The following is a 13,304-nucleotide window of genomic DNA, read 5'->3' as shown; positions in this document are numbered from 1 at the left end:
GCTCTGTGCACAAACATGGTGGGATTGTTTGTCTGCAGATCTCACCTCCTGAATTCAATTCAATTCAATTCAATTCAATTCAATTCAATTCAATTTTATTTATATAGCTCCAATTCATGAAACATGTCATCTCAAGGCACTTTACAAGGTCAAATTCAATCATATCATATGGATTGGGTCAGATTATACAGATTGGTAAAAAATGTCCTATATAAGGGAACCAGTTGATTGCATCAAAGTCCCGACAAGCAGCATTCACTCCTGGAGAAGCGTAGAGCCACAGGAAGAGTCGTCTGCATTGTCCATGGCTTTGCAGCAATCCCTCAGACTAAGCAAGCATCAAGCGAAAGTGGAGAGGAAAACTCCCCTTTAACAGGGAGGAGAACCTCCAGCAGAACCAGAACCAGGCTCAGTGTGAACGCTCATCTGCCTCCACCCACTGGGGCTTAGAGAAGACAGAGCAGAGACACAGAAAGCTCAGAAGCTCACATTGACCCAGGAGTACTTTCTATGTTAGAGAAGACAGAGCAGAGACACAGAAAGCTCAGAAGCTCACATTGACCCAGGAGTACTTTCTATGTTAGATGGTAATAGAGGATGATCTGCCTCCCCTGATGATGTCACAGCTAACAGAACGCCAGACCAGGTGTACCTTCTATGAAGAGAAAAATGACAGAGAACAAAAAGCTAAAAGCTGAAATAACAACAAACAATGCAGATTGGAGAGCAGTAGGAGAACTCAGCAGAGAGAGAGAAATAGACCCTGATGTCCTCCAGCAGCCTAAGCCTATAGCAGCATAACTATAGAGGTAGCTCAGAGTAACATGAGCCACTCTGACTAGAAGCTTTTAATCAGAATATCAGCTCAGGTTTCTATCCGACTCTCCAAGAACAGAGTGAGTTTTCTTTTCTAACAGCGCCTCATTTGGGATCCATCAATGTCCAAGCAAACGTTTAAGCTACATATTACTGAATAAAGAACATTCACACATTAGATTCCATTTTGTTCTGTTTTATTAGTTCATAATTCTTTCCAGACGTCAGCACAAGATTCAGTATGAAGTCAGGAGCCTGAAGGTCACTATCAACTCCCACAGAACTTCATTATCAGCATTTAGCACTAAACTGGAGAATTCCTGCTGAAAGCCATCCGACTCCAGAACCTTCACTAACCCGCCTCAGGATGGAGGCAGCTCTAAACTGGACTAGAGCGGTTTTTAATGTAAAAATTAAAGTTGAAGGAACAAATTCATTCAGACACGGTTAGACCAGAAGCCTTTATTACTCTTCTAATTGTTAACAGTTTACAGCATATGCAGCAAAACCTCTCAGCTGCTTGAACAAACAAATTCAATATTTACTTTATTCTAACTTTGTTTTACATTAATGTGAAACATTTTAATAACTTATATCAGTGTAAGATATTTATTCCTGACTCGGTTCTGATGGCTGAACGTTCAGAGTTGTCAAAAACTCTTTTATTTTTTCGCACATTTCCGTGTCGTCATTTCTTTCCAGAGTCTTTTCCAGCTCTCTGATGCTATTCTGTCGGTACTTTGATTCTTCTGGAATCTTCGCTGCTTCCAGGTGGAACTCAATAGAGCTGCTTTTTTCATTATTGCTGAAGTATAAATGCTTCGCGTAGCGACAGAACAGCATCTGCTTTTCTGCTGGATCCAGATCTCTTTGGTCCAGCAGCTCTTTGTAAATCTGGTCAGCTTTGTCTTTGTCTTTCTTTGCATATACGTCTGCTAAAGATATCTTTTCTTTAAGGGAAGATTGAGGATAAGCAGCAATCACTTCCTCCCACAGACTGATTGCTCTGTCGATCCTCGTGGAATCAGGATTGCTTCGCTCAGAGAAGATCTTCTTGGTGTACCATTTTGCAGCAGATCTTTTTGTATAACGTGAATCAGGATTTCTCCTCAGGGCCTCCTTGACTATTTCAACAGCTTCGTCTGCAGATATGTGCTTTTTGAAAAGTGTCAGTAGTGGGTCGATGCCACTGAAGTTGTTCATGGGCCTTTCTAGAACCCTTTCAGCTAATTCTCTTGCTTCTTGCTTAATCGCAGCAGCCTGAGCTCCCAGATAAAGAGCAGCGACACACAAGTTATCTGGATCTCGTTCTTTGGCAGATCTCAGCTCCTCCAACCTGTCAGCATACAGCTTCTTTATCTCTGCTTCTAAGGTTTGTGCTCTTAATATGGCGTAGCTGCTCTGCCACTCCACCACATCTGGCTGCATCTGGATGGCTCTCTGGAAGAGCTCTGCAGCCTGCTGCTCCTTCTCTTTGTCGAACTTCATCAGGGTCCAGGCCTTCTCAGCACACACCTCTGGGTGGAGCTCCTCCTTCTTCTTCTGTAGAGCATCCACCTTTGACAGGTAGTCCTGACTCTTCTCATCTTCACCCATCAGGTGGTGCAGCCAAGCCAGATTGCCAAAGTTCACCATCAACCAGGGACCTTCATCAGCGTGTTTCTGCCGCTGGAAGGTCTCAGTGGCCAGGTTAAAGGAGCTCAGAGCCTCTTCAGGGGAGCCCAGCTGGTTCTGGATGAACCCCAGGAGGTTGTAAATGGGACCCAGCCAGAAGTTCCCCTCATCTGTGCCGATGTCCTTTAATCCATACCTGAGGTAGATCAGGTTTTGCCGGCTGGCCTCCAGATCCCAGGTAAAGTGGCACTGCAGGGCTCTCAGTCCAGACTCCAAAGTCTCAGTAGAACTGGTGAAAAATCATGTAAAGAAATAAAAAGTAATCAGATATGTAGGGTTAGGGTTAGGTTTAATCTGCTCTGTAATTCTCAGAGAAAATTAGCTAATTGTGATTAAAACGACAGCTGTGAAGGTATCAGGAAGGAGGGAGGAAATAAAAACCTGACACCAGATGCTCTGGTAAGAAAGATGGCCAAAATAATTACAGTTGGTTATTTATTAGCTTTTAAACCTGTTACACATTTATTGAAAAATACGTCTAAAAAAAAAACGTATGTTTTGTGGAGAAAAGGTTTGAAAACATCGAAGATCAACTGTTGTTTAGAAGATAAAATCTTTTGTCTTTAAAATTTTCACTTATGCACAAGTTTTTTTAAACTACTGAAAACAGAAAGAGATGATGTGGCTGAAGAGAAAGATTTAAAGTAACACAGTAAGAGTTGAATATCTTCATCAAAATGTCAAATATTTCCCATTATTCCATCACTCACCTCATGCTGCAGCTGTTTTCTGTGCCAGTCTCTGAAGGTTTCTGGATATTGAAGCTTCTCCAGCGTCTCTGAGAGGTTCTCCTGGAAAGTTCTCAGTCTGAGAGCAGACGCTGGTTTGGACCTGGTTATATGAAGTCAGAGAGACCAGTGGAGTGAAGTTTGACAAGAAGAAAAACCAGTTAAAGCAGTCTGGGAGAGGCTGGGTTTAAGTTTCCTTTTGGTTTGACAGGAATAGAAACTTATCCAGAGAAACAGAATGCTGCAGGACGAGGTGGGCGTAGACTGCTGCACCTTCTGGCAGTTTGACCACAATAACACTAGAGGGCGCTCCCTTAAAGCAGGAGTAAATCATAGTTTAGACACTTATGGTAGGCCGTTACAACATTTATCAGCTTGACTATATATGTACTTTAGATATCTTGTGTACGTGTACTACCAATGGCTAATCGGATATCCAGAGAATAAATAGAGATCAGTGGTTACATCATAGACATTATATATGTAACCCAGGGAATAAACCACCTTGCTGCTCCATTGGTTAGAATGACAATTAGTCACATGGTGCATTCAGCCAATCAGTGCAACTGGAGTGGTTATTCAGGCCTGCTCCAGCTTTCCCAGTCAGGTGTGAGGGGGAGAGCTGGAGACAAAGGAGCTACAGATATGCATACCCAGTGAGCTTGAAGCCAAGCAGTAGCCTTTCACTGAACTATATATGGAATTGGCCAGGTGATGCCTTTTTAGTAGGGATGGGAATCGAATCGAAAACCGGTTCCTGTTCAGAACTGGTTCCGTGTGTTTCAATTCCGTGGCACCGTTTGGCAGCTCGCTTAACGATTCTCTTTTCGATTCCGTTGTGCTGCGGCTCTGAGCAAGTTACGCAAGTTACGTCACGTTTTTTTTACGTAAGTTACGCAAACGGCATTCAGTAAGCAAGTAAGACGTGACCAGGCGAAAAACCAAACAAAAAAAATGCCGCCCCATCGGTGGAAGCGGTCGAAAGTTTGGTTTCATTTTAAGGAACAGAAAGATGGCAACGAGACGCTTTGCAATCATTGCAAAATGGCATATACATCCGCGAGAGGAAATAGATCCAACAGGCAGAAAGACCTGCGCACACAACATGGCATACAATTTAATGAATGCCGTGTTTTTTATTCTTACCGGACAGAAGCTAAAGTTACGATCAGCATGGAAGTCAACTCTGGTGGTAAGTAGCTAGTTTTACATCAGTGGCTGTGCTTAATGTGGTGCCCAGTAAATCATATGCCATCTCTGGAAATAAACCAATTTCCTACCTCTCTTTGAGGTTATTAAGGGAGTGTGGCTTTCTCGTTAATCCAGCCTTTATTGGTAGCATGTTTAATTAGAACTACTGGTAGCTGGAATTCTTACATGATTCTAGGCATTGCGATGGATGTAACAAAACATGCTATGAAGTTGCTCCACAGTTCAGGGAGCGAGAGAAAGGTGACGCTTGTTTATTTAAATCAAGGGGAGACGAGTTTATTTCCCAAAATTGTACAGTAATGCTTTTTCATTAAACGGATGGCTTCTCTGTTAGATTTAGATGACTGAGGTTATCTAAAGAGAGATTAATAAGCAACTGTCACAACAAACTTACATCTTCTTGTATTCTAAACAACTCATCTACTCTATTTAAGTTTGTTCTTATATTCCTTTTTTATTTAAACAAATATAAATGTTACTGCAGTTGCACGTTTGCTGTGGACATCTTGACCTTGTTAGTTTGTAAGGTCGTGTGATAGTTAAGTTAACAAAGTTGATGCTCATCATCAAACTGTTTGTTCTCCTTTTTTCCCTAAATTGGAATTGAAAAGAGAATCGAAAAGGAATCGAATCTTTTCACAGAATCGATAAAGGAATCGGAATCGTGAAAATCTTTTCAATTCCCAACCCTACTTTTTAGAGTTAAATGGATGGTGAGCTTTTGACAACTGGCTGGGCCAGGAGAACCTGATATTCCCTCCATGCTGATCTGGTAGGAGGCTGATGGTCTGTAGCATTTTCCCCTTCCTTCTCATCATAACGACACACAATTCATGATTCATCTCTTCTCCGTTGGACACAATTTGCGCTTGGACATTTTCACCTCAAATAACTGGACAATCAAACTATGGAGTTTTGAAATGCGTGTCAGTCAGACATGGTGCTGACTGGTGGGGAAATGCAGGAGTTTTGTGCACATTCATGAAGATCTACTGCAGTGTTGTATATATTTATTGTATTTATATTGTTTGGGTCAACGTATGTTTTGTGGGGTTTATTTTATTTTTTTCACTTGCTTTAAAAATACATAATATTGAAAGCAGTTATTCCTTTGTATTGGTTTTTCATTAATCACTGACAACAGCTCCTGCAGACGAATTTAGACTTCTGATGTCATATGCCTTCTAGTCTTTAATATCTAAATTAGTGTGACATATACATGGATTTTAATGAAATGTTTCTATTGGAAGCATTTATATAGCAAAGAGAATTGTTCCAAACAACAAACCCTGTGCTACTCCACAAAAAAAGCCACGAGTGTGAAAAAGATTTATCATGAACCGTCCGTCCGTCCGTCCGTCCGTCCGTCTGTCTTCTTCCTCTTATCCGGGGTCGGGTCGCGGGGGTAGCAGCTTCAGTAGGGAGGCCCAGACGTCCCTCTCCCCGGCCACTTGGGCCAGCTCCTCAGGAGGAATCCCAAGGCGTTCCCAGCAGAGAGACATAGTCCCTCCAGCGTGTCCTGGGTCTTCCCCTGGGCCTCCTCCCGGTGGGACGTGCCCAGAACACCTCACCAGGGAGGCGTCCAGGAGGCATCCTGACCAGATGCCCGAGCCACCTCAACTGGCTCCTCTGGACGTGGAGGAGCAGCGGCTCTACTCTGAGTCCTCCCCGGATGACTGAGCTCCTCACCCTATCTCTAAGGGAGAGCCCAGACACACTACGGAGAAAACTCATTTCAGCCGCTTGTATCCGGGATCTCGTTCTTTCGGTCACGACCCAAAGCTCGTGACCATAGATGAGGGTAGGAACGTAGATCGACCGGTAAATCCAGAGCTTGGCCTTTTGGCTCAGCTCTCTCTTCACCACAACGGATCTGTACAGCGCCCGCTTCACAGCAGACGCTGCACCAATCCGCCTGTCGATCTCCATTATCCCCTCATTCGTGAACAAGACCCCAAGATACTTGAACTCCTCCACTAGGGGCAGCACATCCTCCCCAACCCAGAGAAGGCACTCTACCCTTTTCCGGTTCAAGACCATGGTCTCGGATTTGGAGGCACTGATTTTCATCCCGGCCGCTTCGCACTCGGCTGCGAACCGCTCCAGTGAGAGCTGTAGATCACGCCCTGATGAAGCCAATAGGACCACGTCATCCGCGAATAGCAGAGACGCAATCCTAAGGCCACCAAAACGGATCCCCTCAACACCTTGGCTGCGCCTAGAAATTCTGTCCATAAAAGTTATGAACAGAATCGGTGACAAAGGGCAACCTTGGCGGAGTCCAACTCTCACCGGAAACGAGTCCGACTTACTGCCGGCAATGCGGACCAGACTCTGACACCGGTCGTACAGAGACCTGACAGCCCTTATTAAAGGGTCCGGTACTCCATACTCCCGGAGTACCCCCCACAGGATCCCCCGGGGGACACGGTCGAAGGCCTTCTCCAGATCCACAAAGCACATGTAGACTGGTTGGGCAAACTCCCATGCCCCCTCAAGAATCCTGCTGAGGGTGTAGAGCTGGTCCAGTGTTCCACGGCCAGGACCAAAACCACACTGCTCTTCCTGAATCCGAGATTCGACTATCCGACGGACCCTCCTTTCCAGAACCCCTGAATAGACCTTACCAGGGAGGCTTAAGAGTGTGATTCCCCTGTAGTTGGAACACACTCTCCGGTCCCCCTTTTTAAATAGGGGGACCACCACCCCAGTCTGCCAATCCAGGGGAACTGCCCCTGATGTCCACGCAATGTTGCAGAGCCGCGTTAACCAACACAGCCCCACAACATCCAGAGCCTTAAGGTACTCAGGGCGAATCTCATCCACCCCTGGGGCCTTGCCACCGAGGAGCTTTTTAACAACCTCGGCAACCTCAGCACCAGAGATGGGAGAACCCGACCCAGAGTCCTCAGGCTCTGCTTCCGCAATGGAAGACGTGTTGGTGGGATTAAGGAGGTCTTTGAAGTATTCCGCCCACCGAAACACGACGTCCCGAGTCGAGGTCAGCAGCACACCACCCCCACTGTAAACAGTGTTGGTACTGCACTGCTTCCCCCTCCTGAGACGCCGGATAGTGGACCAGAATCGCTTCGAAGCCGTACGGAAGTCTTTCTCCATGGCCTCTCCAAACTCTTCTCACGCCCGAGTTTTTGCCTCGGCGACCAGCCGAGCCGCCTGCCGCTTCGACTGCCGGTACACATCAGCTGCTTCCGGAGTCCCACAGGCCAAAAAAGCCCGGTAGGACTCCTTCTTCAGCTTGACGGTTTCCCTCACCGCTGGTGTCCACCGGCGGGTTTGAGGGTTGCCGCCGCGACATGCACCGACAACATTGCGGCCACAGCTCCGACTAGCCGCCTCAACAATAGAGGCGCGGAACATGGTCCATTCAGACTCAATGTCCCCCGCCTCCCTCGGGACGTGTTTAAAGTTCTCCCGGAGGTGGAAGTTAAAGCTCCGCCTCACAGGGGACTCTGCCAGATGTTCCCAGCAAACCCTCACAATACGTTTGGGCTCCCAACCACGCCCCTCCAGGTCCCACTGTCATTGCCCACGTGAGCGTTGAAGTCCCCCAGCAAAACGAGAGAGTCCCCAGGAGGGGAACTCTCCAATACCCCCTCCAAGGACTCCAAAAAGGGTGGGTAATCTGAACTGCTGTTTGGCGCATAAGCGCAAACAACAGTCAGATCCCGTCCCCCCACACGAATGCGGAGAGAGGCCACCCTCTCGTTCACCGGGGAAAACCCCAACGTGCAGGCACCGAGATGGGGGGCAACAAGTATGCCCATCCCAGCTCGGCGCCTCTCACCATGGGCAACTCCAGAGTGGAAGAATGTCCAGCCCCTCTCAAGGAGACTGGTTCCGGAGCCAGAGCGGTGCGTCGGGGTGAGTCCGACTATCTGTAGTCGGAACCTCTCAACCTCACGCACAAGCTCAGGCTCCTTCCCCACCAGAGAGGTGACAGTCCACGTCCCAAGAGCCAGCTTCTGCAGCCGAGGATCACCACGATACCAAATTTACTACGATATATTTGATGATATCACAAAGTCTGTTACTCAGTTAAAATTCAATTAAATTCCATTCACAAGTCTGTGTTCAATATGATGCGATATCATCTGCCCATCTATCACTATTATTTACATTGTCAATTTACAAAAAAAATTATAATTTGACCTGTTTATTTCTAAACTCCAACAGGTATCAGGCATTTAAATCCAAATCAGCATTCTTCTAATTTCAAAATAATATTAGATCACCTGTTCACTATAGTCTTGTCTTGTGCGTCCGTCCGTCTTCTTCCACTTATCCTGGGTCGGGTCGGGGGGGGGGTAGCAGCTTCAGTAGGGAGGCCCAGACGTCCCTCTCCCCGGCCACTTGGGCCAGCTTCTCAGGAGGAATCCCAAGGCGTTCCCAGGCCAGCCGGGAGACATAGTCCCTCCAGCGTGTCCTGGGTCTTCCCCTGGGCATCCTCGCGGTGGGACGTGCCCAGAACACCTCACCAGGGAGGCGTCCAGGAGGCAGTAGAGGGCGGGGACCTTGGCGTTTTGATCCTTGGCTGCAGAGGCTGGTCTTGTCTTGTGAATTTCAAAATAAAGGTGTATCTTAAAAATGACGATACGGATTGATATTCTCATTTTGCATAGATGCAATTGGATAATTTATCATTTAATCAATATATTGATATGAATCTATGTATTGTTACACGCCTACTGGACTCTGCAGTTGGCTGAATGTCAGGGAAACGGCTCTGAGCTAAAACGCTGCTGAGTTGAACATGTTTGACTTGACAGCAGAAAGATGGAAAAAAAATAATTAAAGTGACCTTTTCTTATAATAATCACATTAACGAGACTTTTATTTGTCCAGATCTTCCACATCATTATGACTGTAAGGAGAAGGAGGTCCAGGCGAGCCAGCAGCCTTGTAACGAAGAGACAAACTGTAGTTTGGACCAAGAGAGACCTCGGCAGGTGATGAAGGAACAAGAAGAACCCGAATTCCTACAGGTGAACATTAAACTGGAGGAACCAGAACTTCTGCAGTTAAAAGAGGAACAGTGTGAAACTGGAATCAGTCAGGTTGAAGAGCGGCTTGTTCTGAATCAGCAGACTGATACGCTAATGATGAAGGAAGGAGACCATGGAGAACCAGAACCTGGTGAGGACCAGTTCCCCTCTCAGAACGCTCCTGAAGCTGAGAACCTAAACGAGAAAGAGAACCTTGATAAAGACTCAGGATTAATAGAAGAAGTGTTGAAACAAAATAATAGAGATGAAACCAAACTGAGGAGAAAGAAAGTTAAGAAAAGAGCTTTTTGTAAAATCTGTGGTAAAAGTTTCAGTCCGTGTTATTTATATGATCACATAAGAACTCACACAGGTGAGAAGCGTTTCTCGTTCAAGACCTGTGGAAAGCGTTTCATTCAAAGCGGTCAGTTGACTGGTCACTTAAGAATTCACACAGGTAAGAAACCTTTCCCATGTCAGATGTGTGGGAGACGATTTAATCAAAAGATTAATTTGGTTACTCACATGAGAATTCACTCAGCTGGGAAAAACCTTCCCTGTGAAATATGTGGTAAACATTTCTCTTGCAATGATCTGTTAGCCTCTCACTTGACCACCCATATGAGTGCAAAACCGTTTTCTTGTCAGACCTGTGGAAAAGCTTTGTCAGAAGATTCATTTAACACGACACACAAGAACTCATACAGGTGAGAAACCTTTTGAGTGTCAGATTTGTGGAAAAGGTTTCATCCAAAAGGAAAATTTAATTACTCACACAAGAATCCACACAGGTGAGACACCTTTCTCTTGTCAGACATGTGAAAAAAGTTTCAGTGACAGAAGTAATTTAAAACATCACATGAAAACTCACAAAGCTGAGAAACGCTTTCTGTGTGAAATCTGGTCAGTTTTTCTCTCGAAGCAGTAAATTAACTCTTCACATGTGCGCTCATATAGACGAGAAGCCTTTAACAAGTCAACCCTCTGGACAAGGTTTCAGTGACGTAAGTTAGTTCAAGCCCAACATGAGCGCTCAAACAGGTGAGGAGGTGTAGTTCTTTAAATGTGGCAACACTGAAATATTAGAGCAGTTCCAGTTGACAAACTTTATCATCATTAATCTGAAGGCCTAACATTCAAATGTTGAAGGTTCATTTATGAATGAATGATTGATTTATTTTAGACAATCCACCAAAATATTTAATTTAATGCTTACAGAGAGAATTCAGTTATAATACAAAGGGTTCCCACTCCCACCCAACCTTGCGGGTCCCCGGGCTTTACACTCCCACCAACCCCCAAAATGTAATCGCTATGTCTGAAAATGTATGAAGAAATAATAAAAAAAATTATCATATCTCTTCTGTCATGGTTTTCAGGTGACGAGTCCACATGCAGATACGATCGGGAGGCAAAACACAGTTTTAAGATGTTTATTATAAGAAACAAGCAGATCTAAGGACGGGACTACGGGTGAGTCGGCTGGGTCAGAACGTCAAGGCTGGCGAGTCTGTAAGAAAGAGGAAGTCAGAAACTACGAACGTTGAACCAGGGAAATAGCTAGAAGTGCGCTGCTTACCATTTAGCCGGGCGGACCTAACCGGGAAGAAGTAGCGTCGGGAATACTCTATGATTCTACTCAGCTGGAGTTAGGCGGCTGGTGGCTGAGGACGGCTGATGCAACTGGCGAGGGATCCTGAGCGAACCTCGTCGGCAACGGTTGACAGATGGATTGACCAGAGTGAATGCAGAACCAGCAGGAACCGGGAGAGGGGAACTCAGGCCTCGCTGGGTAACATCCAGGAAGTATGAGGGGAGCGCCAGAGCAAAATCTGAGCAGGCGGTTCTGCTGGTCTGTTTCTTCGGAACGAGACGTCAAGACGGGTGAGTGCATCCAAGCACAAAAATCTGAGGCAAACAGAGATCCAAAAATTAGTCAAAAAAACGAAGAGCAAAAACTCACAAGCTGGTGTCCGAGCGTAGGGACAGAGGCCACGTCGTACCACGACTGGTTAAGGCTCTGGCGTCTTCCATCTGTCAGCGCTCTGCTTAAGAAGCCAGAGGAAGCCGCCTGCAACGAGCTGCAGGTGTGGGCCACGCCTCCTCAGCCAACCAGACACACCTGTGGAATAGAGTTAGAGTAGAGCAGCACAGAGAATCCTGACACTACCCCCCCCTCAACGGCCGCCTCCTGGCGGCCCAGACGAAGAGGTGCTGGGCTGAGTAGCCCAAAAATCTGAAATCAAGTCCTTATCCAAAATAGTAGCTGCGGAAACCCATGAGCGCTCCTCAGAGCTACGACCCTCCCAGTCGACGAGGTATTGGTGACCCCTACCTCGCCGACGGGCATCCACAACCCTGAGAACCCGAGGGTTCTGACTGTCCTGGGAGGGTGGAGGGGGTCCGGAAGGAGGGCACAAGTTGCTGTCCAAAACGGGCTTGATCTGGGACACATGAAAAGTAGGGTGTACTCGGGAGTGAGGGGGCAAACGTAAACGGACAGTGCTCGGGTTAATCACTGTCTCTATCTCATAGGGACCAGTGAACCGGGGAGCAAGCTTCTTAGCGGATGGATTGGACAAAACGTCTCTGGAAGATAACCAAACCTTCTGACCGGGGCGATACTGAGGAGCTGGTCGGCGGTGTTGGTCGGCAAACCTCTTGCTCCGCTCTGCGGTGCGAGTGAGGGCAGTGATGGTTGATCTCCAGATGTCCTGGCAGCGAGCAATGTAGTCGTTGACGGATGTGAAGGGAATCCTGAGTTCCTCTGTGGGTAGAAGTGGAGGCTGATATCCCAAAGCAACCTCAAAAGGTGAACGTCCAGTAGCTGAGGTGATGTGTGAATTAAGGGCATACTCCACCCAGGGCAAAAACTTGTTCCAGTCGGAGGGTGAAGATGACGTAAGGCAGCGGAGAGTAGTTTCTAGTTGCTGGTTCATGCGTTCAGTTTGGCCATTAGTCTGAGGATGATATCCAGAGGTGAGTGTATAACGGGCACCCAGAGCAGAGCAAAAGTGCCGCCAGACCTGGGAGATAAACTGAGGACCCCGGTCAGAGAGGATATCAACAGGGATGCCGTGAAGTCTGAACACATGTCTGATAAGAAGCTGAGCTGTCTGGAGTGCGTTGGGTAATTTGCGGATGGGAATAAGATGACAGGACTTAGAAAACCGATCAACTACCGTCAGAATAGTTGACATACCTTGGGACAATGGGAGACCGGTAACGAAATCAATCGCTATGTGGGACCATGGACGTCTGGGGATGGGAAGAGGATTTAACAAACCGGAAGGTGGCTGTGTAGAAGACTTATTCTGGGCGCAAACGGGGCAGGCGAGAACATATTCTCGAACATCCTTCGTCCATGAAGGCCACCAGAATCGCCGGGAGACCTGGGACTGGGTTCTAAAAATGCCCGGATGGGCGGAAAACTTCGTGTCATGACTCCAACGTAGGACCTCAGGACGAACAGACTGGGGAACGTACTTAAGCCCAGGTGGCCCTGTACCTGGGTCCGGGTCTAAGAGTTGGGCCTGTCTGATTCTGTCCTCCAGATCCCAATGCAGCGCTCCAACTGTACAGGTGGGAGGAAGAATCGGTTCCGGCTCCCTCTCTTGTTCAGAAGATGTAAACAGACGGGACAGTGCATCAGGCTTGACATTTCTGGAGCCGGGTCTGTAGGTGATGGTGAGGTTGAATCGAGAGAAAAACAAAGACCAACGGGCCTGTCTAGAGTTGAGTCGACGGGCTGACTGCAGATAGGAGAGGTTCTTGTGATCTGTCCATATTATGATGGGCTGCTCGGATCCCTCTAACCAGTGCCGCCACTCCTCCAACGCTAGTTTAATCGCTAGTAGCTCACGATCACCTA

General features: G+C 46.9%; 1 protein-coding gene and 1 long non-coding RNA gene across 3 annotated transcripts; one reads left to right on the top strand and one right to left on the bottom strand.

The window, feature by feature from the left end:
* Positions 1-1,277: 1,277 nt before the first annotated feature.
* Positions 1,278-3,470, bottom strand: LOC118560851 (interferon-induced protein with tetratricopeptide repeats 2-like). Its single transcript, XM_036132366.1, has 2 exons — positions 3,201-3,470; positions 1,278-2,719 (listed from the first exon to the last, which is right to left on the bottom strand). Exons 1-2 carry the CDS (start codon positions 3,203-3,205, stop codon positions 1,426-1,428), a joined length of 1,299 nt encoding a protein of 432 aa, XP_035988259.1. The 5' UTR covers positions 3,206-3,470; the 3' UTR covers positions 1,278-1,425.
* Positions 3,471-3,633: 163 nt separating this feature from the next.
* LOC118560853 lies at positions 3,634-10,790 on the top strand. 2 transcript variants are annotated; one of them, XR_004929641.1, is made up of 2 exons: positions 3,634-3,874; positions 9,294-10,790. It is a non-coding gene; the product is annotated as an uncharacterized LOC118560853 (long non-coding RNA). The 2 variants fall into 2 exon arrangements; XR_004929642.1 differs by lacking the exon at positions 3,634-3,874 and adding an exon at positions 4,362-4,410.
* Positions 10,791-13,304: the final 2,514 nt, after the last annotated feature.

The sequence above is a fragment of the Fundulus heteroclitus genome, unplaced genomic scaffold, assembly GCF_011125445.2.
Source record: "Fundulus heteroclitus isolate FHET01 unplaced genomic scaffold, MU-UCD_Fhet_4.1 scaffold_491, whole genome shotgun sequence".
Taxonomy (NCBI): domain Eukaryota; kingdom Metazoa; phylum Chordata; class Actinopteri; order Cyprinodontiformes; family Fundulidae; genus Fundulus; species Fundulus heteroclitus.
The sequence above is the reverse complement of the archived record's forward strand: the minus strand, read 5'-3'. Positions and strand labels throughout refer to the sequence as shown.